This window comes from Trichomycterus rosablanca, chromosome 8 (genome assembly GCF_030014385.1).
Source record: "Trichomycterus rosablanca isolate fTriRos1 chromosome 8, fTriRos1.hap1, whole genome shotgun sequence".
NCBI lineage: Eukaryota > Metazoa > Chordata > Actinopteri > Siluriformes > Trichomycteridae > Trichomycterus > Trichomycterus rosablanca.
Genome location: NC_085995.1, coordinates 38,203,287 through 38,228,818, shown reverse-complemented (window position 1 = coordinate 38,228,818; position 25,532 = coordinate 38,203,287). Strand labels below are relative to the sequence as shown.

Genomic DNA, 25,532 nt, shown 5'->3' with positions numbered 1-25,532 from the left:
TATCAACAGGATTTATTTTATAAGGTACCACAAATACTATAATTCCCAAACAAAACAAACCACTGTCTGGTTGCTACTGTTGGGTTGTTGAGCAAGACCCTTAACTGCTCAGATTGTACACGGGTAAAATTGTAAGTTGCTTTTCTATGAAAAATATCTGTCAGTAGTCTCTGTAGTGGTGGCACGGTGGGTAGCACTGTCGCCTCACAGCAAGAAGGTCCTGGGTTAAATCCCCAGGTGGGCGTGGTCCGGGTCCTTTCTGTGTGGAGTTTGCATGTTCTCCCCGTGTCTGTGTGGATTTCCTCCGGGAGCTCCGGTTTCCTCCCACAGTCCAAAAACATGCAGTCAGGTTAATTGGAGACTGGCGTCCTGTTCAGGGTGTTACTGTGTGCCTTGCGCCCATTGAAAAGCTGGGATAGGCTCCAGCACCCCCCTGTGACCCTGATTGGATAAGCGGTTAAGAAAGTGAGTGAGTGAGTGAGTGAATAGATCAAGCTTCAGTTGACGTGATTATAGGTAGATATACTAAATAAACCAATAGAGCAGCAGTATTACAGTACAGTACAGATTCTCTCATTTCATTCAACTTTATTTGATAGTTTAAGTAAAGTGGTGTAGTAAATAAATAAATCTTTTGTTTCAGATAAGCAGGATTCATTCTGAGAATCACAAAATATAATTTCCGTTAATTGGCAGCATGTTGGAGCACAGCAAGAAGGCCTTGGTTTGATTCCCCGGTTGGGCGGCCAAGGTCTTTTATGTCTGGAGTTTGCATGTTTGTGTGTGTGTGTGTGTGTGTGTGTGTGTGTGTTTGTGTGTGTGTGTGTTTGCCCTGTGATGGACTGGCGACCTGTCCGAGGTGTTTTCTACCTTTGACCAAATGAAACAGACCCACTGCAACCAGGATAAAGCAGTAGTTAAACAAACAATATATGAATGAATAAATAATTGAATACAGAGGTGGTTTCTATTAATACATGTATGTTACAGAATAGAATTCTCTCTGAAAATGCTTTATTTAATTTCAGAAACATGTTTTTGCTTCTGCAGTACAAGCTAAGACAGGATACAGACACCTAGCAGGCAAAATCTGACCTACTAAAACATCCTGTTTCTGAGCTTAAAGAGACTCAAAGTAAGTTTGAGTTACTGCTAAGTCTAATCAGGCTCATTTTGGTTGAAAGAAAACAATAAATGTTTATAAAACACCAAGATGGTCTGAGGAAAGCAGACCCAGACGTTGTGTTCACAGCTCATGAAACTGTAAGCCGTGAGAAACCACTAATTCTACCTAAGCATGACGCAGCAATTTAAAGCTATCATTTAGCTAATACACAACTGGCTCAACCTACAAAACACCCCCACACAGGTACACGAGGGTTTGGTTAATTAATACAGGACAAATAAACCAGTATTTCTTCCTTCTTGCATCAGAATGAACCATGGCACTAACCAAAGCCCCAAGCAATAATCCAGATTAATCATGATTAGTGAACTAAGGAGCGCAGGAAAAGCAGGAGTGTCTGAACTGATGACGTTATTGTAGGAAAGTGCTGGAAGACAAATAATGACACGGTACATCAGCGGTTTTTACCCTTTGACCCCACGTGGGTTGTCTGAGAGGCAGATGTAGACAAAAGGTCAAGCTCTAGGCAAATAAATATAAATAAAGTTACTAATGTTGTTTATTCAGTACTTTTTTATATTACTGTTACAAGCATGTCCAAATCATTTGCATGTTAAAATAAAACATGTAAAAATAAGAATAATATAAATGATTTGGGACGATTATAAGCTCTATTTTTATTTAAAAACACTGTCACACTAACCCTCTGTAAAGGCGTAGGGAACCCCTGCCATACAGTCTTACACAAAAGTGTTTAGATACCCCGGTAAAATTCACTGTGGTGTTTATTTTATAAACAACATGACATTTGATTCAGATACACTTCATCTACAAAAGTATTGGGACACCCCTTTTATTTTTGAATGCTAATAGATAGATAGATAGATAGATAGATAGATAGATAGATAGATAGATAGATAGATAGATAGATAGATAGATAGATAGATAGATAGATAGATGGATGGATGGATGGATGGATGGATGGATGGATGGATGGATGGATGGATGGATGGATGGATGGATGGATGGATGGATGGATGGATGGATGGATGGATGGATAGATAGATAGATAGATAGATAGATAGATAGATAGATAGATAGATAGATAGATAGATAGATAGATAGATAGACAGGTATAGAGATAAATAGATAGATAGATAGATAGACAGACAGACAGACAGACAGACAGACAGACAGACACTTTATTAATCCTGAAGGAAATTAAATAGGTAATAAATTAAAAGGTAATAAATCAATTATATAAATGAAATACTATGCTTCAAACTTCAGCAACAGTTTAGGGAAGGCCCTTTCTTGTTCCAACATGACTGTACCCCTGTGCATTAAGAAGAGTTCATTTTAAAGAAACCCTGCACAGAACCCTGACCTCAGCCTCACTCAACAGCTTTGGAATGAACCGGAACATCAACTGAGGCTTTTTTCTGAGGACATATAAATTCTCTTGTCACTAAATGGGCACAAATTCCCACAGACATACTTCAAAGTCATGTAAGAAGCCTCCTCAGAACAGTGTAAATAGGCGGATTGGCTGCACAAAAAGTGTGTAAGCTTCCCTGCATGTATTCCAAACTTATTATGAGCATTTCTCAGATAAGCTCTGCACCCACTGTGACCTGGATCAGAATAAAGTCTTACCTAAACACAAATAAATAATTGAGTAGCAGTTGTATCTTTTATTAGTATTTGCTTTTATTCATCACCTGTTGTGTTAGAAAGACTTTTTGGCACAAAATGTTCACCGTATCTGCAGGTGACACAGAAGTGACGGTGCTTTACAACTCAAGAATCCTAAAATGTAATACTAAGCTCTGGTTAATGCCAGAGTTTAGCATGTTCTTTCAAGAAAATCTAAGAAAAAACACACATGTAAATAAACAGACTTGAAATGCGATGGTGTCCTGTCCAGGGTGTATTCCCAGGGTGTAAGTGATTTCAGATTGGTTCTGAATACACCACACCCTGACCAGAATAGAGCATTTGCTAATGAATGATGTACACTCCTACTGGTCACTTACCTGATGTCTGATTACAACCACAGGCTTAAAATAGATGTTTAACACTCTATGATGGCATGTATGATGTTATGAGGTGTGGCAACTGCTTAACAGACCTATAATTTACACTTATAAGCTATTAAACTGGCAGAGAAAACCAGGAGTCTGTCTTACGTTTATAATCCTATTATTTAGAGTGACGTTTTTTACAAAACCACAAAAATGCCCATTACCAGCTTGAATGTGGAAAGAATGATAATTACTTTCTATTAAGTCTTTCATATGTCCAGGCACTGAGCGTCATGTACACAAAGTGACCTAAGTAAAGGCTATTTTGGTCACTGACATAAGTGTAGATGGGATTTTAGAGAGACATAAACTGTCATTAAGTCAAAGTTTTTGTTCTACAACAGCCTCAGCACTGCAGTGACACTGACATGGTGGTGGTGTGTTAGTGTGTGTTGTGCTGGTATGAGTGGATCAGACACAGCAGCGCTGCTGGAGTTTTTAAATACCGTGTCCACTCACTGTCCACTCTATTAGACACTCCTACCTGGTTGGTCCACCTTGTAGATGTAAAGTCAGAGACGATCGCTCATCTATTGCTGCTGTTTAAGTCGGTCATCTTCAAGACCTTCATCAGTGGTCACAGGACGCTGCCTAAGGGGCGCTGTTGGCTGGATATTTTTGGTTGGTGGACTATTCTCAGTCCAGCAGTGACAGTGAGGTGTTAAAAAACACTGATCCACTCATACCAGCACAACACACACTAACACACCACCACCATGTCAATGTCATTGCAGTGCTGAGAATGATCCACCACCTAAATAATACCTGCTCTGTGGTGGTCCTGTGGGGGTCCTGACCATTGAAGAACAGCATTAAAGGGGGCTAACAAAGCATGCAGAAAAACAGATAGACTACAGTCAGTAATTGTAGAACTACAAAGTGCTTCTATATGGTAAGTGGAGCTGATAAAATGGACAGTGAGTGTAGAAACAAAGAGATGGTTTTAATGTTATGCTTGATATGGTGTATACTGTCACAGTACTGTAAGTCACTTCGGATAAAAGCGTCCGCTAAACGCTGAAAATATAAAATGTAATGTAAATGTGAGCTTTGAGAATCTATTCTAGAAGGTTCTGCCTAGCAGTGATCAGGTGATCCTTGATAATCTGTTCTAGAAGGGTCAGGTGATCCTCGACAATCTGTGTTCTAGATGTTTCTGCCAACGTGGTGACTGGAATGATCCAAAACAATGCATGATGAAGGTGGGATTTCCCCTAGTGTAAAGTGCTGTATCATTGCCTGCCTTCTTCATTCCCCCTGTTTGGGCCCCTCCCTAATGTTTTTATCGGCGATGCGGATCATGCGCAATGAAACCCCAGTTTGAGCTTTGGCCTACTCGACCACGCCCTGTTTTTTCTCCCGGCTGTTCTGATTGGCTGTCGCGGTGTATAAATAATGCAGGTGAGGCGGAGTCAGGATCAGAAGTGCGCACAGTGCTGACAGGGAGCGACTCTCACACCGCGTAAAAGTGCTGAAATTTCTGCTGCGCAACAACACATTCTGACCTTCCGCACCGAGCTGCGAGCTCTTACTGACCAGCAGACCAGCATGTCGATGACCGTGAAGGCTTATCTCCTGGGGAAGGAGGAATCCCATAAAGAGATTCGGCGCTTCGCTGTGGATCAGGGGGTCACCACAAGTTTTGAGTACCTGAGCCGCAGAGTTGCGGATGTTTTCTCCAACCTGCGCAACGGCTGCTTCCAAATGTACTACAAGGGTAAGAAGCGTCTATTTAAAGTCAAAATAAACTAAACAGCACGGTGGTGCCTTATAGTTTCATCATTTTTTGTTTTAGAGAGTGTATGAGTGGGAGTCGCGGTGGGCCCGGTACCACCCAGGAACTGGACAGAGCAGCACTATTCTATTCTATAACAAGGCAACTGTTGTAATACAAGTAACACGTTTACTCAGTGATTTAAATACAATATTTACATTCCTGGCTCTGTGTGGATGGAGTTGGTTGTTTTGAATCAACACCCCAGTACAGTGGTTAGCCTAGTGGTTAGGGTACTGGACTAGTAATCAGAAGGTCGCTGGTTCAAGCCCCACCACTGCCAGGATAGATCGATAAATCGATAGGTAGATAGATAGATAGATAGATAGATAGATAGATAGATAGATAGATAGATAGATAGATACTTTAATAATCCCGAAGAAAATTAAGGAAACAGGTTGCTGCTGTTGGGCCCTTGAGCAAGGCCCTTAACCCTCAGTTGCTCAGATTGTATACTGTAACTGTACTGTAAGTCGCTTTGGATAAAAGCGTCTGCTAAATGCCGAAAATGTTTATTTTTATTCTGGTGACATCCCAATGACTCCCATGTTTTACACCTTAATACCAGTGTATTTTTAATCTTTAAATATGGAACTGTACAGGGAATAAGTTAAATGTAAATGGTTTGTTTACAGGTATTTGTTTAACTTAAAAATATGTGATTGTTTCTAATCAGCCAGTGATTAAATAGACATTTATGGCATTTAAATCAATTGAGAACTGAGAACTTCATTTAAATTTATTATTTTCTACTATAATAATAATAATAATAATAAGCTCAATGTTGTGCTGCTAAACACTCATAACAGCACAACCAACCACCAAGGAACAGCTGACTGGAAAAAGTGATTAATCTGACCCCGCTAAAGAAAGCAAACAAAAACATCAGCCATTTTAGAGCATTTTATTTACATAAACATGCCTGGATGCTGTAAAAAGTAATAAGACATTAATATCAGTGTTAAATTTGGACTTTACATATTCATATATTTATATTATATAAACAAAACATGTTCTGGGATCATCAGTGATTACTGAGTGCCAATGTTATTTGAAGGTCATTTAAAATAAGACCCTACATATCGTACAAAAACACTTAAAATTTGATTCATCTATGTTTATTTATTGCTTTAACTATGCTTCGGGCATAGCCAATAATGTCTTGTGTAAATGCCAGCTGGCGAGTAGCACAGCTGAGATTCGGACCCGGGTAGTGGGCTGCCGTTATTCACGGCTGTGCCAATCCTTCGAGTTGATCCTAAACGACAGTAACTGATAAGCTAAATGTCAGAGCTTTCCAACAACTAAAATTCTAATCTCTTTAAAAATTAGATGTAGAGAAATGACTTGAACGAACAGTGTAAGGGAATGTAAACAAACAAGCTGCTCCAGTAGCTACACACTTGCGTACATTATCATTCAGTCAAACTCTCATGGGAAATGCATAGGGTGCCGATTATACAGAGATCTGATTGTGGTGGACGGGGCAAAACATGTAAACAAGGTTTCAGATGCGTTTAAATAATAGGACTGCAATGGATTGGTGCCCAGCCCAGGGTATTCCTGCCTTGTGCCCAGTGTTCCCTGGTGGAACCGGACCTCCTGTGACCCTGACCGATAAATACGGTCGATAAATACCTTGATGTTTATTATTAAGTTGTAGATAATTTGTAATAAATTGAGGATTTTAATGACAGATGAAAGGAATCAATGCCATGCATCTATCTGTCCTTTAGCAGTGTAACTGGACATGGTCTATTTTTAGATATATATATATATATATAATATGCATAATAAGATGTTTTTAATATAAATATATTTATTAGTGATAACGTACTAATACTGGGTCAAGCCCCCTTTGCCCTCAACACCTTCAAGTCTTTGTTGCATGGACTATTGGGTTGGGCATTGGACTCTATTGGGTTTGAATCTGGTGACTGGAGAGACCATTCAAGTGAACTGAACCTATTGTCATGTTAACAGAACCAGTGTGAGATGATTTGAGATGACTTTGAGACATGAAGTACTGTATCTGGATGCACATGGTACTTACTGACCCATGTGTAGGTGCAAATTAAAGTAGCCAATTCACCTGCTTGTTTTGGGAGCAGGGTTTTTTTCAAGTGACCCACATTTTGTCCATGCTGTTTACAGCGACCCAGGCAACCCAAACAATGCATTAAAATAAAATATACTTAATAAAATGGTGGCAATCTGGTCCCACTGTGGTATACAAGATGTAACCTAAAGCCTCCACAAGGGGGCATTTGTGCAAAATTAAATTTTGTGTTAATGTGCCTATAATTAGTTCATTTAATTATTATTATTTTTCTCGGTGACCCTGATTTGGCTTTTGACCCACCCAAGGGTTGTGACCCAGGGTTTAGTACAGCACCCACTCTTCCAGCTGCACCCATGTGCTGTCACTTCTATTTATTTCTTATTAATTATTGATATATTTTGATACTCAGGTGGCACCAGTTCTTTAGGTGTCGGTTTTTATTGGTTATAATCTCTGCTGGTCTGACTTGTTCTCCTGCTTTACATCTGCTATTGTGAAGATACTCGACTCAAACTTTAGACACGACATGTAATGAATAACTCAGCAGGGGAGGTCATGTTCTGTCTGTGTTTGGGCACAGTCCACACCCTCTGCCTAAATATTTGAGCACCAGGAAATCCAGCCTGTTGTTATCAATAGAAGATTGATTACAAACCTGTAGAGCCCTTTAACTACTACATTTACAAAGGAAAACAATAAACAGCTTAATAAAAAAGCTCTACACTGTGTAAACACGACTCATGGACATCCATTCAAACAATGTGTTTACCTACTGTTTGTTTTAGACGAGGATGGTGACATGATCGCCTTCTCCTCTGATGATGAACTCATGATGGGACTGTCGCTGATAAAGGACGACACCTTCCGCATCTTCATCAAGGGTGAGTTACACACACATGCAGAATTACATTTATTGTTTTTATTTCTTCGTTTTTCTTTCGGCCGCTTCTGTATTTTATCCATTGACCCCAGACATAGCCAATGATGTCTGTGTAGACATACAACCTGCTGAAAGCACAGCAGGAATCCACCCATGCACCCTAAAATGTACCATAATAAAATAATAACAAATAATAATAAAAATAGTAAGCCGCTCAGGTGGTGCAGCGCTAAAAACACACACTGGAACCATATCGAGTCTCAGCTCTGCCTGCCGACTGGGCTGAGCACCAACATGAACAAAGATTGGCCTGTTGTTCATATAGGGGTGGGTGGGATATTAAGCCGGATAGGGTAATCTAATTACCTCTTGATGGCTCCTGCACAGAGACGGGAAAAGAGTGCTGTCAGAGTGTGTCTCTCCGTATACAGGGCTGAGCTGCATTGCACTCATGAAAGTGTAGGTAACAAAATGCATACCGCTGCTGCCCACGTGTCGGAGGGGGCGTGGGTCAGCTTCGTTCTCCTCAATCAGAGCGGGGATCGGCATTGGTGGAGAGGACGCATGACGCAATTGGGCAATTGGACGTGCTAAAAAGGAGATAAAAGGGAGAAAATGCATAAAAACAAAAATATAAAATAAATAAATACATAAAAATAGGAAGATCATAATAAAAAGCTCCATAATTGGGTCTGAACAGGATTCAATTCAGCAGGTAGCCGAGGTAAGAATGCTTACAAAACTGAACTCACACCCAGGTGTTTTGACAGAGCACCTTCAGTCACAGACTAATTCCACCTACAAGCAGGACCGAACGCTACAGGAAGTCTTTTCTAACATCTGCAATCAGACTATTCAATAATTTATAATAAAAAAATACCTACAATTATTGTACGCTATGCACACATCGACTGCTAATGTTTACATGTATATAGATTTTTCTGTGAAAAACTATTGTTTCCCAAATTGTGTATACCTTATTTGTGGTGGCACAGTAATGCAGGGGAAGCACGGTCGTCTCATGGCAAAAAGGGCTTGGGTTCGATTCCCTAGCTGGGTGTCCAGGGTGTTTTCTGTGTGGAGTGTGCATGTGGTTCTCAGGGTCCTCGAAAGCTAATTGGAGCTACTAAAAATGCCCTAAGTATGTGTGTGTGTGTGTTTGCCCTGTGATGGACTAGCGACCTGTCCAGGGTGTGGGTGTTTCGCTTAATTAATTGGACCCACCATGACCCTGAACAGGTAAAGTGGTGGTAGAACAGAAAATGAATGAATGAACAAATAATATGGCTTATTTGACCACCAGGGGTGGCACAGTGGCTTGGTGGGTAACACTGTTGCCTGACAGAAAGAAGGTCCTGGGTTTGATCCCCAGGTGGAATGGTCTGGGCCTTTTCTGTGTGGAGTTTGCATGTTCTCCCTGTGTCTGTGTGGGTTTCCTTTGAAACCAAAGTGTGTAAAACGTGACGTTTAAGTCCTAATATAATATAATAATAATAATAATATTTGACCACCAGAATGAATAAATATCCAGATGAGTTTGGGTATTTGAAGATTTGTGAATAATCACACCTATTCCATCATTCTTAAAACGTTCTGTTGTGTTTGCCTTTCACAGAGAAAAAGGAGGACAAACATCATGGGGCGCAAGGATTCTTTCCTCCTCCTCTAGGACCACACCACAGGGGCCCCCTAGGGCCCCCTCCTATGGGTCCACCACCCCATATGGGACCACCTCATCACCCCCCCATGGTTCACCCTGGCGTGACCTGCGATGGATGTGAGGGCCAGGTCGTTGGGACCCGCTTCAAGTGCACCGTCTGCCCCAATTATGACCTTTGCTCCACCTGCCAGGCCAAGGGTCTGCACAAGGAGCATGCCCTCCTGCCCATCTTCCACCCCATGGCCAACATGTTTGATCAAGTAAGTATCAAAATATTATATGTTCTGCTTTTTAAACATTAATAGAGTTTCATAATGTAAAACCTTTATTCTAGGGTTTATTGTAAGATTAGGACACATCTTGTCATGTTGTTTTTGTTCTGTTTACCAATTTCGTCTGTTTCTTCGTCATTCAGTGGTTCCCTCGTGGCAAGATCTGGCGCAAGATGAGGCACTGCATGTGGGCCGGGGCTCAGAACTACGCCCAGGCTCAGAACTGTGCCCAGCCCGGACCATCGGGTGCCCAGCCCGGACCATCGTGTGCCCAGGCCAACTCGCAGCAGGCCGACTCACAGGAAGGCCAGGCTCAGAACGGTATGTTTGTCTTACAAGCAGAGAGATTTTAAATGCACATCGTGAAGTAAATCTGGAGCATTTACCTAAACTACTTTATTTCATCCACAGGAGCTGATGCAGCTGACCAGACCAACATGGAGTACCTGAAGAACATTGGAGAGGGCGTGGCTGCCTTGCTTAGCCCCCTTGGTAAGTGCCCTGCCAGAAACTGTGTCGTTTACCATCACTAACAGAAATTCTCAACACGAACTGTGTTCCTAAAGCCAGACACTACAGGCGAATAACAGAAGATGTCACGTGTTTTACTGCAAGTTAGGATGTAAATGTTTTTTAAGCAAACATAAGATTATTTGTATATGATTAAATAACACAGTTCAACAGTCAGGGCGGCACGGTGGCTCGGTGGGTCACACTGTCGCCTCACAGCAAGAAGTTCCTGGGTTCGATCCCCAGGCGGGGCGGTCCGGGTCCTTTCTGTGCGGAGTTTGCATGTTCTCCCCGTGTCTGCGTGGGTTCCCTCCCACAGTCCAAAAACATGCAGTCAGGTTAATTAGAGAGACCGAATTGCCCTATAAGTGAATGGGTGGGTGGGTGGGTGTGTGTCTGCCCTGCGATGGACTGGCGCCCCGTCCAGGGTGTTACTGTGTGTTTTGCGCCCATTGAAAAGTTGCGATAGGCTCCAGCAGCCCCCCCCCCCCACGATCCTGACTGGATAAGCAGTTAAGAAAGTGTGAGTGATTGCAGCAATTAATAACGATCATATACAAACTAAAGGACGTCTAGTTCAGTAAACACACACACGCCCAGGAACGTCGTTTTACTAAGCACATTTCCTCATTCAGAAGTACATCCTGATGGAAAATCTGCCATTTCATTATGTTTCAAATTGTCACTTAGTGCTTCTACAAATGTTATTGCTGACGGTGCTATAAATATTTACCTTACAATTTTATACCATTTAGTTCCATTTAGTCTATCAACATTGCTCAACTGGCCAGAGGTTAGTTTTCTGACCTGCCCAAGAGCTAAGGGTGGGCACAGATAAGCCTGATTCTTGTAGGCTAGCACAAGATACCCCAGAGTCATTTACAGCTTCCTCTTGTATTGATAAAAAAAAAAACATACATTTTTATTTTAAGCCTTAAGCTGTTTCAAAAACGTGTATTTTTGTAATATATATTTAAAAAAAAACACTAGCACACCAAAGCGGACATCTCAAACTCATGAGTTTGAATCTCAGTGGTGTGCTGGATGGGATTCCTCACAACTGCCTCATTTACAACCTCAGTTGGCTGATCGATGGTGCGGCATTACAAATAATCCAAACATGAACAAAATTCAAGAAGCACTTAAAGGCTCGTCTGACATTTGCCAGAGCCTCCTGGATGACCCCAAAATCTTTAGGATATGTGGGATTTTTGGGGACTAATGGAAGACATACAGGGGTTGGACAAAATAACTGAAACACCTGTCATTTTAGTGTGGGAGGTTTCATGGCTAAATTGGACCAGTCTGGTGGCCAATCTTCATTAATTGCACATTGCACCAGTAAGAGCAGAGTGTGAAGGTTCAATTAGCAGGGTAAGAGCACAGTTTTGCTCAAAATATTGCAATGCACACAACATTATGGGTGACATACCAGAGTTCAAAAGAGGACAAATTGTTGGTGCACGTCTTGCTGGCGCATCTGTGACCAAGACAGCAAGTCTTTGTGATGTATCAAGAGCCACGGTATCCAGGGTAATGTCAGCATACCACCAAGAAGGACAAACCACATCCAACAGGATTAACTGTGGACGCAAGAGGAAGCTGTCTGAAAGGGATGTTCGGGTGCTAACCCGGATCGTATCCAAAAAACATAAAACCACGGCTGCCCAAATCACGGCAGAATTAAATGTGCACCTCAACTCTCCTGTTTCCACCAGAACTGTCCGTCGGGAGCTCCACAGGGTCAATATACACGGCCGGGCTGCTATAGCCAAACCTTTGGTCACTCGTGCCGATGCCAAACATCGGTTTCAATGGTGCAAGGAGCGCAAATCTTGGGCTGTGGACAATGTGAAACATGTATTGTTCTCTGATGAGTCCACCTTTACTGTTTTCCCCACATCCGGGAGAGTTACGGTGTGGAGAAGCCCCAAAGAAGCGTACCACCCAGACTGTTGCATGCCCAGAGTGAAGCATGGGGGTGGATCAGTGATGGTTTGGGCTGCCATATCATGGCATTCCCTTGGCCCAATACTTGTGCTAGATGGGCACGTCACTGCCAAGGACTACCGAACCATTCTGGAGGACCATGTGCATCCAATGGCGGTGCCGTGTATCAGGGTGACAATGCACCAATACACACAGCGAGACTGGTGAAAGATTGGTTTGATGAACATGAAAGTGAAGTTGAACATCTCCCATGGCCTGCACAGTCACCAGATCTAAATATTATTGAGCCACTTTGGGGTGTTTTGGAGAAGCGAGTCAGGAAACGTTTTCCTCCACCAGCATCACGTAGTGACCTGGCCACTATCCTGCAAGAAGAATGGCTTAAAAGCCCTCTGACCACTGTGCAGGACTTGTATATGTCATTTCCAAGACGAATTGACGCTGTATTGGCCGCAAAAGGAGGCCCTACACCATACTAATAAATTATTGTGGTCTAAAACCAGGTGTTTCAGTTATTTTGTCCAACCCCTGTAGGTCCCATTTCAATAATCAACATATAGAGCAGGGGTGTAAAACTTATTTGGCCCTCAAAGGGCTGATTGTGACGTATCCTGCTGTGATTGCTCTCTGCCTTTTAAGTCTTGGACAATTTGTTGTTTTTCTTGGAGGCTAATTTCTGTGTTTGGTGTCAAAATGTCAAATTTATTCTGTATATTTATATTGTACTCCTGTAGCACAGACACGGCCTCATAACACGAGGCGGTCACAAAGTCGGCATGCATTGTGGAAGATCCAGTTTATGTACGAATTTACAGTGTATTTTAAGACAATCATACGTCTTTTAAGCTCTCGTGGGCCACATGAAATGACGTGGCGGGCCGGATTGAATTCGACATGTGATCAAGAGAAATCCTCTTGTATTATACTTTAAAATAGGAATGACTACAATGCCTTAATTCAGGCGAGAGTTTGGGAGTGTAGTTCACGATAAATAAGATCTCAAAAGACGTGCTATCATGCTGTGTGTAGGAATTACTGCCTATTTAGTCCAAACCTGCATTTATCGGATGAGAAGGCCTGGTCCACAGTTACAGTTTAGGTTTCTGTGCAGGCAACTGCAATTTCTTACACCAAACTGGTCAAATTGTGTCTTTATGGAACTCACTTTGTGCTTAGGGACACAGACCTACTTTAAACAGAACAGAGCTTATTATAGTACTACATTTTAAAATGAGACCGGCTGTATTTATAACTGCACTGTGATACTGAAAATAATAGGAATGATTAGAAACTAGAGGAAAGGAATTTTGACACCCCATTGCTGGCCCAATTTCAAACATCAGCCGTAACATTAAAACCACCTCCTTGTTTCTACACTCACTGTCCATTTTATCAGCTCCACTTACCATATAGGAGCACTTTGTAGTTCTACAATTACTGACTGTAGTCCATCTGTTTCTCTACATGCTTTTTTAACCTGCTTTCACCCTGTTCTTCAATGGTCAGGACCCCCACAGGACCACCACAGAGCAGGTATTATTTAGGTGGTGGATCATTCTCAGCACTGCAGTGACACTGACATGGTGCTGGTATGAGTGGATCAGACACAGCAGCGCTGCTGGAGTTTTTAAATACCATGCCCACTCACTGTCCACTCTATTAGACACTCCTACTTAGTTGGTCCACCTTGTAGATGTAAAGTCAGAGACGATCGCTCATCTATTGCTGCTGTTTGAGTCGGTCATCTTCTAGACCTTCATCAGTGGTCACAGGATGCTGCCCACAGGGCACTGTTGGCTGGATGTTTTTGGTTGGTGGACTATTCTCAGTCCAGCAGGGACAGTGAGGTGTTTAAAAACTCCAGCAGCGTTGCTGTGTCTGATCCACACATACCAGCACAACACACACTAACACACCACCACCATGTCAGTGTCACTGCAGTGCTGAGAATGATCCACCACCTAAATAATACCTGCTCTGTGGTGGTCCTGGGCTCCAATATGGTAAAGTAAAGCCAATAAAATGGACAATGAGTGTAGAAACAAGGAGGTGGTTTTAATGTTATGGCTGATCGGTGTATATGGCATGAATTATACCATTTACTTAATGTATCTCGACTTCACATGCTTATGAAAACAAACCAGAAGTGAATCAGAACATTTGCTTAACAAATACGTCTGGCTTCACACAGGCATCGACGTGGACATTGATGTAGAGCATGCTGGTCAAAGGGCAAAAGTGACACCTACTCCTCCTGCCTCAAGTGGACCCCCTAGTGGTCGGAGTGATGGTGACCCAGCCGGCCCATCCAAAGGGGAAGACGGAGGACCAATGAGCTCAGTAGAGAACAATGAGAACAGTATGGGGAGTGCCGACAGAGGAGCCAAAGTAATGATCAGTTAATGATAAGTTGCACCATAGTGTTTAATAACTGTACCAGAAATCAGTACCCAAGTTTAATTTCTTAATTTTTAAAGGATCAGAGGGACCAGAATACCGATGAAGAATGGACCCATCTGAGCTCAAAGGAAGTGGATCCATCCACCGGTGAGCTGCAGTCACTCAGGATGGAGGTGGACGGCGCAAATCTGGAAGCTGATGGAAGCCCCAGCAGCTCCACTGCTAACCAAGGTCCGACCGGTTTACGCGAGGCTGCGCTCTACCCACACCTGCCCCGAGGTACAGTACTGGATCTATCTTCTAGAATCAAGTTAGAACCGCAAATCGCTAAACCACTAAATCGCAGCCTAAATCTTTCCTCTAACCCTCCAGATGCAGATCCTCAGCTGGTGGAATCCCTCTCCCAGATGCTCTCCATGGGCTTCACAGATGACGGCGGCTGGCTGACCAGGCTCCTCCAAACCAAGAACTACGACATAGGAACCGCGCTGGACACCATCCAGTACGCCAAACCACCAGGCCCACAGCAGTGAAGCATCAGCAAGGGCTCACAAACACCGGGGTTACATTTAATCACTTACAACCCCGTGCTAATCTATAGCAATCTGCCAACTCTGCCTTTCTAAAAATATATAACAAGTTTCTTTCATACTGCTGACGGCAACTTACTCAGGCATTTAAAAGACCAGTTAGCACATGCTCCATTTTATTAACAACATTTGGCACTTAAAAAGTTACAAAAGTCGATATAAACACAGAAATCTACCATCATAGTCACCGGTTGGTTAAATAATTTAAGATACTTTTTTTTTGTTTGTTTAATTGGAAGCATGTTTGTAAGACTTCTGTCCGTATAACCGTTTTATTATTTGAATTATATGGAGTATTTTTTGCTAGTCACAGTTTAATAGGATTTATTTTCTGTTTCACATGTCTAATAAACTGTAAGCAAAGCAATTGTTTAAGTGTTTGTGGATTATTCACAATACATTGTCTATATACTTAAGGCCTCAGTACACAGTACTAACAGTGTACGCAGTACAAACAGTACACAATACTAACAGTACAAATTATGTACACAGTACTAATGGTACACGCAGTGCAATTTGTATAGTATACATACTGTAGTACAAACTGTGGGTACAGTATACAGAGTACACAGTACAATTTGTACAGTACTAACAGTACACACTATGTACAGTACAGTACTAACAGTACATGCAGTACAAATTATGTACAGTACATAGTACTAGCAGTACAAATGAGATACGGTAAACAGTACTAACAGTACATGCAGTACAATGTGTATAGTACACAGTACAAACTGAAGGTGCAGTATACAGAGTACATAGTACAATTTGTACAGGACAAACATGAGCGGACAGTACTGTTCCAAGCTGGCACTGATATGAAGCTGCTATAATAGGTGTCACTTGTCTCAAAAAGCCCTTACACGTTGAAATGTCAAAATTCACTTCAATTTAAGCACAAGAGCTCAGTCTGCGTACCAATTCATCCCAAAGGTCTGTGTATGTAGTAACCTGAAGATCATCTTAACTGTTCCAGCAGAGCTCATAGTTCAGCATTTTCCTGGCAATAACCCTACCCAGATTCGTCCACCACAGTGGCAGATGGTGACGTATGCTGCATCACGTCAGAGGATGTGTTTTACTCTGATCCCAAGTCCAACAGCAAGTGCTCGCCATTGCTTGACACTGTGATCTTACACTACACTTAGGGCTGCTGTTATAACCTAAAATCTAATTCACAACGCTCCAAATTAACACTGACGTTGTGCTGACGTTGCTTCCAAAGGCAGTTTGCACTTTGGTAGTCAGTGATGCAGTCTTGCTCTTTAAGCTGTTAGATGTCACAATAGCGTCACTAAAAAAGCTATTTTACACACCCGTGGCTTAAATGCCAAAACCCATTTATACTTTTGGCCATACCGTGTCTAAATTGATTAAAATATTTATCAATATGTGTCATTAAAGTCCTCCTCTGTATGGAACATGGAGTTAAAAGGAAGACCAAGGCACGGCTTTTCGACGGGTGGAGGCTGAACACACACTGGTTTCTGGGTGTTAACAGGTCTTGAGGTGAAGGTCGGACTTCGAAGGTGTTGGGAAGCATTTCCACCCAAACAGCGAGTCAGATTCCCAAACTCGCACACGACGTTCCGGTCTAGACGAGTCTCATCCGTTGGCGCTCTTGCGTTTTCCTTACTGCTCAGATTCCTGATGATTCCAGTCGGATCGTTGGCTTGGGACAAGTAATCAACATCGGTGGTACTAGTGGTATACTGACCACATACGCTACCCTCATCATCGTTCTCGTCATGGTCAGTGCTAGCAGAATTGAGAAACCTTGTCCACTTAGAGTCCTTTGCATCCAGTTTAGTTTCACTGGGTCTCTTACTTGAGGATGAAGGTGGAAAGGAACCGCTGGAAGGAACAGAGGGCCGATTGGGGGGCAGTTTGTTGGGTCCGGCGCATTTTGAACTTGGACTTTGATGTTTAGAGCTCAGTGGGAGAGCTGAGGGGTCAGGAGGAGCGAATGTGCTGCGGCATGCGTTGTTTACTGGAGATTCTTTGGGGGATTGTCGTGTTTGAGGTGATGATTTAAAGGCGACATCACGGTTCTAAGGAAAAAGATTCACCCTTCATGAAAAAGAAACAATTCTAACCAACCATGTTAACACTGCTGTTTTATATGGGCCATTCCGTCCCTATGACATTATACACCGATCAGGCATATCATTATGACCACCTTCCTAATATTGTGTCGGTCCCCCTATTGCTGCCAAAACAAATTGTGCTGCTTTCTATCAGAACCAGCATTAACTTCTTCAGCAATCTGAGCTACAGTAGCTCGTCTGCCAGCCTTAGCTCCCCACGTGCATCAATAACCCTGTCGCCGGTTTACCACTGTTCCTTCCTTGGACCACTTTTGATAGATACTGACCACTGCAGACCGGGAACGCCCCACAAGGGTTGGCCCTCGTCAAACTCGCTCAGATCCTCACGCTCGTTCATTTTTCCTGTTTCTAACATCAACTTTGAGGATGAAATGTTCACTTGCTGCCTAATATATTCCGTGATGAAGAGATAATCAGTGTTCTTCACTTCACCTGTCAGTGGTCATAATGTTATGCCTGGTCAGTGTATGTATACATATATACGCAAATTAACTTTAAAGTTCTCCCTTTTTCTCCTGTATGTTTGATAACATTTTAACTCTAACCGAGAAGATGCATCTCGACGACGTACATTCCTGTTACCGGCATTTTTTCTTAGTTGTTATTTGTTCATTTTAAAAATAACATGTTTTGATAAATCTCGAGACTGTGCCCAGTGTTCTTGTGCTTTTAGCATGTTCTCCATGCTGCTATATTTCATGTATTTATTAATTCTATGTTAAAAACTCAGTCCTGTTAGTCATATGCAGCTCATCTTCCACTTAGAAACCTTCTAAATATGAAACTGAGATTGAGATTGACCGAAAAAGCCACTGAGGTCTGAACTATGTGGCTGGATCTGCTAATGTATGAGAATTTTACCTGAAATGGAACTGCCTTGGTCTTCCCATGAGTTTCCAGGTCCTCATCATCGCGTGCGGTCATGTTCTCACTACAAGCCGCCTCCGAGGTGAAGTTTTTCTTTCTTCTTCTGTGGAATAGCAACACTTTATGTTGCTATGTCCAAAATATGATTATAATATCTATCGATAATGTTACTTTTACATTCTAATGCTTGTAATGCTTCTAATGATTCCTTGTGCATTAATGAATAAAACAGAGCTTCTTGTCTCACCTGAAAGTATTACGATTCTGACCCCACTGTCGTTCTGTGTAAACGTTCTCTTCCTCCTCCTCATCTTCATCTTTCGGACAGCTGTTTGTCTGGTCTACAAATTTACTCCAGCGGCTTACAACTTGTGCCTCACCCTACACAATAATTTATTAGAATAGAACGCCTTTATTCGTCATATATCCATGTACACATGTACAGTACAACAACATTCTATTTCCACATACCCCAGCTCATTTGGAAGCTGGGGTCGGACAGAGGGTTGAAAGCCTTGCTCAAGGGTCCAACAGTGGCTGACTGGCAGAGCTGGAATTCAAACTTTCAACCTTTCGATTGATAGACCAAGGCTCTACCCACTAGACCACTACCAGATGAACCAGTGTATTTAAAATAATTTGTATTTTAGAATTTTTAAGGCCATGCTTTACACTTCGGTTACATTCATGACAGGACAGGTAGTTGCAGGTTACCCATGATTCATCAGTTTAAGTTACAGGTCTTTGGACTGTGGGAGGAAACCGGAATTCCTGAAGGAAACCCCACACAGAAACTCCACAACAGAAAGAACCCAGACTGTGAGGCAACAGTGCACAACAGTGCTACCGAGCCCCCCGTGCTGGCCCAATAATAGTAGATATGTAGATATGTCTAGATATGTTGTTGAATCTATATCTATATCGATGGGCAGTTGTAGCCTAGCAGTTAAGGTTGGTTGGTTGAGTTTTATCGCAATTATAAGCTCTGTATTTAGAGCCATCTCTATGGCGTGCCATTTGTATGTTGTTTTTTAATTATTTTTTTTCCCTTTTTCTCCCCCTTTAGCGCATCCAATTGTTCAGTTTGCATCGCGCTTCCTCTCTGTCTATGCCGAACCCCGCCCTGACCGAGGAGATCGAAGCTAACCCGTATCCCCTCCGAAACACTGGCAGCAGCCGGATGCATCTTTGCCACCCACACATCGATGAGTTTTGGCGCCACCTAGCGTTGCATGCGGAGAGACGCGCCCCAAGTGCGCTCTTCCTCATCTCTTGTGTAGGCGCCTCTTAATCAGCCGGCAGAGGTCGTAATCGCATTCTGACAGAGAGAGACCCACCCCCACCGGTCTCCAATCCCACCCCCCCCCACCTGAACAACAGGCCAATCGTTGTTCATATAGCCACCCAGCCTTCGATCGCTTAGGATACAGAGATATATGTTGTTTACATGTGCATCAAAACTGTAGAGGTTAAAATTACAACAAATGTTTTAATTTAATGCTTTTCAGGAATTTTAAAATCTTAAAAATGTCATTTATGTCCGATCCCATCAGGTACAGATTTCTGTCCTGGGTAAAAACTTTGCATTCACATAGAATATGTTTCATTGTTAGGGTAGTTGAGCAATGAAGGCACTTTGGGGCCTGTTCTCCTTTTACTAGATGTCCGTGTGTGATGTCCTATCTTGCATCGTGTGAGGGCAGCGGTTAAGGTACTGGACTAGTAAGCAGAAGGTTGCAGGTTCAAACCCCACCACTGCCAGGTTGCCACTGTTGGGCCCTTGAACAAGGCCCCGAACCCTCAGTTGCTTAGACTGTATACTGTACTGTAAGTCGCTTTGGATAAAAGCGTCTGCTAAATGCCGAAAATGTAAATATCTGCAGTGGCAACTTGAACAAATGACCATCTGAATACGAGTCCAGTTGCTTAACGCACTGAGCTACCACTGAACTACAACCACAATTTTTAGAACTGGGTTTGAATTTCCAATAAAACAGTCATCATTTATCAGTCAAATCAGTTATTTTGCACATAATAGCAACTGCTGCCTCTATAAGAGCAGAAATTACAGCACTGATGAATAATAAAATTGTCTGCAAATGAAAATCCTTTAAAAAAAAAAGGGCTTTATGTTTCCAAACAAGATTTAAATGCATCATCTAATTAAGCTGCCACAGGAAAAACCTCTACCTTTTGCTCACAGGTCTGAACATCCTCACCAGTGTCTTCATCATCTCCACATACATCCTCATTCTCCCTTTAAAAAAACATAATCATAAAACTTTTACTTTAATTTACTGGGTTAAGACATTTAGTCACTAATTACCTTTAGCAGCTTACCACTGAGTCCAAGCTTTTTCATTTTCTACCTCTTGCAGATCCCCACGCAGTGAGTTCAGCTTCTGTACATGCCGTCTACAGTCTGCACCCGTTCCTCTGCCATATTCCTGCAAGAAAGCAAATACAGAGCATAGCTGGGCGGTATATCGACTTTGATTCCTCATACGGTATGGCTTTTTCATATACCGCTATACCGTAGCACAGTTAATACAACAGCTGTAGGCTTCAATAGGCAGCAAATCATGTAATATTGTTAACCAATGAAAGAGGTTTTCTTGATATAGTGGAAAAAACTAAACAAAAACAGCAAAGAAATGAGCCATGTCGGCAGTTTAGAAGTTTTTTTATACTTTATATACTTCCCGGTTTGTCATGGCACAGTTGCTGCAAAAAAAGCAAACGGTTAACCGACGTTACTCCCGGGACAAAAATACTTCAGTTTAATTGTTATATCGACGTTATACCATCAACACCGAAGCAAACTGGAAGCACAGATATAAAGTCGTCTACTTTTCGATAGATATACTGTTTAGTTTATTGACCCCAAAGGAAATTAAAAGCACTTAAAACCTTCATTATATACATGGTGAAATTAAAACTTTTTATATTCTACGTACTTATGACAGTAGAATAAGCCACAGAAATGTAAAGTCCCAGTCATACAAAAAATATAACACACTGTGATATACTGTAAAACCGTCAGAATCTTAAAAATACTGTGATACAATTTTTTGGTCATACCGCCCAGCCCTTATAGAGCAACAGAAAAATATTAAAAAAAAATAATAAAAAGCTCATATATCATAGAGAATAAATGAAAGTATAGAATAAACCTACCTTCATAAGGGACTGTTTCTCCCCACACATCTTGCAGCTCCATTTTTTGCTTTTTTTAACCTGAAATAAAAAACAGCATTGTCTGATAACCCCCGTCTTCATTTGCATTACTATTCTTCAGAGCTTTACATGTACATTTACATTTTCAGCATTTAGCAGACGCTTTTATCCAAAGCGACTTACACAATGAGCAATTGAGGGTTAAGGGCCTTGCTCAGGGACCCAACAGTGGCAACTTGGTGGTGGCGGGGCTTGAACCGGCAACCTTCTGTTTACTAGTCCAGTACCTTAACCACTGAGCTATCACTGGCTTTATTAAAGACTTGTTTGAAAAGACCTGTTATTACTAGAGATGGACCGATCGGGGTTTTTGGCACCGGGGGGGGGGGGGGGGGATTAGCAGTAAAAAAACTTAAAAAGAGCCTCACAGTAAAGATAAACAGGAGCAGCGCGCACGTGTGTGTGTGTGTGTGTTTGTGCCTTTAGAAGAGACGCTTTGTTCACAGTATCGCTATAAGTGATTCATTGATTCATGAGTTGATTCGTTTTTATGTGAAGCGTAAGTTTCTCTTCTCGGTTATCTCTCCGTGTTTACTGTTATTAATTAAATGTCGTGGTTTTAAATAAATACCAGCTACTACAGAACATTCTGTGTGACTCTCTTACATTAAAAAGCTTCATTAAAAAGCTTAATTAAACTGCTATTACCACAGATCTGTAACCGAGTCAGACTCGTTCCGTCTAAGGAGCTAAAAGTTTTCTAAAAGTTCAGCAGATGATCCTAAACTAACGAATTTGGTAATGAATAAACTTTTGCCTCTGATTGGCTCTGTAACGTTTTCTGTTCTCATCTACATCACAAGTAAGAACCGCTCACGATTTACCAAAGTGAACCAGGAGTTTATATAACGTGCTGATAGAATCGACTCAGATGTGACCGGGTTGAATTATCTTTTTAAAGTAAATATTACAATCAGCAAAATTACATCGTAAGAGCTTTCACGATGGTTTCTGTACGATGGTTGATGAATGGTGATGTGATGGTTGGTGCTTCGTAGCTCAAAGTCTGGATCAATCCACTGAGCTGTTAACTTAACATGGTCTTTATATATCACACGATCGGATCGGCTACTTTTAGGAAATATCGCCGATCGCCGATAGCATATTTTGATTAAAAATCGGCCGATACCGATTCGTAGCCGATCGATCGTCCCATCTCTATTTATTACATTAACATTATCACACTAACCTTATTCTGATAATTTACTTCTAAGTGTTTATAAGTAAGGGTCGACCGATATTTAGATTCACACAAGTAGGTTGATCCAGAAGGCTGTCCAGTCTGTGTGACAAGGTCTCTGATTTAATTGTGTAGATGATGATAGATTTAGGCTTTTATGGAATATTCTCCACCAGTTGACAGATCCCTCTTGGTTTCTTTACTGACCTCGGTCCCGTTGCTGAGCTCAGGAGAAGACGATGGCACAGAGACACGGACACTGCCAGTACCAAAGATCTTCTAACTTTATTTGGGGAATTAACAAGAATAAATAGCTAAGGAGAAGGGGGTGTTGGTGGACAACAAAAGCAGGCAGCTGCTGTACAAGGTGTGAATATTTTCAGGATGTGGAAGTAACAGGATGATCAAAGGGACAGTAGGAAGTTCCAAGGTGCGAACACATACATGTGGTTATCATATAACTCATGGCTATAAAGTTAACTAAAGAAATAAATATATTCTAACAGCTTAAACCAGAGGTGGACAGTAACGAATGACATTTACTCGTGTTACTGTAATTGAGTAGTTTTTTTTGTGTACTTGTACTTGTAAGTAGATTTTACAACCAGTAACTTTACCTTTACTTAAGTATGTTTTGTAGTAAGAATTGTAATTCACTACATTTTAAATAACATCCGTTACTGAGTAAAAAATCTAGGTATAGAGTAGTTTTGAGTAATGGATTTGCAGTATGACTGTTGTTTGGTATTTGTTAGTGATGAAAAGAAGGCTGGTCTATAGAATCCACAATAATGCCAACTTCAGTGGTTATACAGTTTTATGGGATGGTCTGTACTAAAATTACACATCCCTAAATGTTTTAAATGTTGTATCAACATGTTCTTTCTATTAGATTTTAATTAAAAACAACTATTGTGAGATATATCCACTTGTCCGGTTTGCATTACACAGAAGGGGCGGCACGGTGGCTTAGTGGGTAGCAATGTCGCCTCACAGCAAGAAGGTCCCGGGTTCGATCCCCAGGTGAGGCGGTCCGGGTCCTTTCTGTGTGGAGTTTGCATGTTCCCCCCGTGCCTGCGTGGGTTTCCTCCCACAGTCCAAAGACGTGCAAGTGAGGTGAATTGGAGACACTAAATTGTCCATGACTGTGTTCGATATAACCTTGTGAACTGATGAATCTTGTGTAAGGAGTAACTACCGTTCCTGTCATGAATGTAACCAAAGTGTAAAACATGACGTTAAAATCCTAATAAACAAACAAACAAACAAACATTACACAGGAGAGGACCCCCCCCCCCTGCTGTTAAACACATAACGAAGTAACGTTTACTCTGAGTACATTTTAAATGAGTTACTTTTTACTTGAGTAGATTTTTAGACTAGTAATTTTACTCGTACTTAAGTAAAAATTCATTAAAGTAATAGTACTTTTACTTGAGTACAATATTTTAGTTCTCTTTCCACCTCTGGCTTAAACTAGTCTTTAAGAGGGGTGTCCACATACTTTTGACTATATAGTGTCCATGTCTATTCTATAAAACCTAAGGTGATGTTTAGCATTTAATACAACCACACAGCTTTTAGTAGCTTCAAACAAACAGGCAGGTTTAGCCTAGCAGTTAAGATACCGGACTAGTAATCAGAAGGTCGCTGGTTCAAGCCCCACCACTGACAGGTTTCCACTGTTGGACCCTTGAGCAAGGCCCTTAACCTTCAACTGCTTGGACAATATATACTGTCACAGTACTGTAAAATCACTTTGGATAAAAGCGTCTGCTAAATGCTGAAAATGAAAATGTAAACAAACATTAAGAATAACTACATGAGCACACTAGCCAGCAAGCTAACATTACAAGCTAGCTAAATAAATGTAAACAGATTAGCAAACAGCTAAAGACTTTTTAAGCGAATAAAGATAAACTTTTACCTGCTGTACTTGAAACGTCTTGCAGGAGAAACATCTCACAACCTGAAACTCTTGTACCATCCTGATAAATATGGTATTAATTTAGTTTATAGAACTAAACTCGTTTTATCATTAGCAACAAGATCTTGCTTTTTGAAACCGCGCGGTACGAGGCGCCTGCGTCGTGACGTCATAACTGGAGTCGATTCCCGAAAGCGTTGGACTCGACTCCTTGCCTGCTTTATTTTCGGCAATCTATGGAGTCAATGCCCGGAGTGTTGGAGTCGACTCCTTCACTGATTCACTTTTGGCAACATGTCGATTCTCGAAAAGTGTTGGAGTCGACTCCTTTCCTGATTCATTTTTGGCAAACCATGGAGTCGATACATTTGAAGACTCTTAACATGTACATTTTCGGCATTTAGCAGGCTTACAGAAGTATTCCACAGTAAACATCTCCCTACTCTAAGTAAACAACAGTCCAAGGATAAAAAAAAATAACTTCAACTACATTCCTTTTTGCGCCACCTACTAAAATTAGTGCACCATGGATTTGGTGTTAATCCAAACTCACCCATTCACTCACACATAGTGGCAAATTTAAGGCAGCTAATGTAACTTTCGAAGACAGCACCTATGCAGACAGCAATATGTGATACACGATGATGCAGCTGGAAAAAGTAGGTGCTGTACAGTAACGTGGGTTCTTGAGACCTGGGTTTGATTGCTGTTGCCTGTCCTCCCTGTGTTGTGGGCAGTTGTAGCCTAGTGGTTAGGATACTGGACTAGTAATCAAGGCCAGGTTGCCACTTTTGGGCCCTTGAGCAAGGCCCTTAACCCTCAGTTGGCCCTTAACCCTCAGACCCTAACCCTAACCCTTTAGTGACTGCTCGGCCACAGTAATTACAAAATAGACAAAATATATA

General features: G+C 41.7%; 2 protein-coding genes across 2 annotated transcripts; one reads left to right on the top strand and one right to left on the bottom strand.

Annotated features, from left to right (window-relative positions):
* Positions 1-4,644: 4,644 nt before the first annotated feature.
* Positions 4,645-15,428, top strand: sqstm1 (sequestosome 1). Its single transcript, XM_063000864.1, has 8 exons — positions 4,645-4,927; positions 7,832-7,927; positions 9,542-9,846; positions 10,002-10,179; positions 10,270-10,350; positions 14,510-14,706; positions 14,796-14,997; positions 15,091-15,428. The coding sequence occupies exons 1-8, from the start codon at positions 4,759-4,761 to the stop codon at positions 15,249-15,251; spliced, it is 1,389 nt and encodes a 462-aa protein (XP_062856934.1). The 5' UTR covers positions 4,645-4,758; the 3' UTR covers positions 15,252-15,428.
* A 210-nt stretch (positions 15,429-15,638) lies between these two features.
* mrnip (MRN complex interacting protein) lies at positions 15,639-24,721 on the bottom strand. The gene is made up of 7 exons (XM_063000865.1): positions 24,628-24,721; positions 21,461-21,520; positions 20,624-20,730; positions 20,474-20,540; positions 18,531-18,664; positions 18,278-18,386; positions 15,639-17,359 (listed from the first exon to the last, which is right to left on the bottom strand). The coding sequence occupies exons 1-7, from the start codon at positions 24,685-24,687 to the stop codon at positions 16,694-16,696; spliced, it is 1,203 nt and encodes a 400-aa protein (XP_062856935.1). The 5' UTR covers positions 24,688-24,721; the 3' UTR covers positions 15,639-16,693.
* Positions 24,722-25,532: the final 811 nt, after the last annotated feature.

What these genes read in the sequence shown, in the direction of transcription:
- sqstm1 (XM_063000864.1), top strand. Translation starts at nt 4,759, where the DNA reads ATGTCGATGACCGTGAAGGCTTATCTCCTGGGGAAGGAGGAATCCCAT. An exon ending in CTTCCAAATGTACTACAAGG is followed by an intron (nt 4,928 to 7,831) that starts GTAAGAAGCGTC and finishes TGTTTGTTTTAG; the next exon opens with ACGAGGATGGTGACATGATC. An exon ending in GTGCCGACAGAGGAGCCAAA is followed by an intron (nt 14,707 to 14,795) that starts GTAATGATCAGT and finishes TAATTTTTAAAG; the next exon opens with GATCAGAGGGACCAGAATAC.
- mrnip (XM_063000865.1), bottom strand. Translation starts at nt 24,687, where the DNA reads ATGGTACAAGAGTTTCAGGTTGTGAGATGTTTCTCCTGCAAGACGTTT. An exon ending in TTCAGACCTGTGAGCAAAAG is followed by an intron (nt 18,665 to 20,473) that starts GTAGAGGTTTTT and finishes ATTATTGTGTAG; the next exon opens with GGTGAGGCACAAGTTGTAAG. An exon ending in CAGAATCGTAATACTTTCAG is followed by an intron (nt 18,387 to 18,530) that starts GTGAGACAAGAA and finishes GCTATTCCACAG; the next exon opens with AAGAAGAAAGAAAAACTTCA.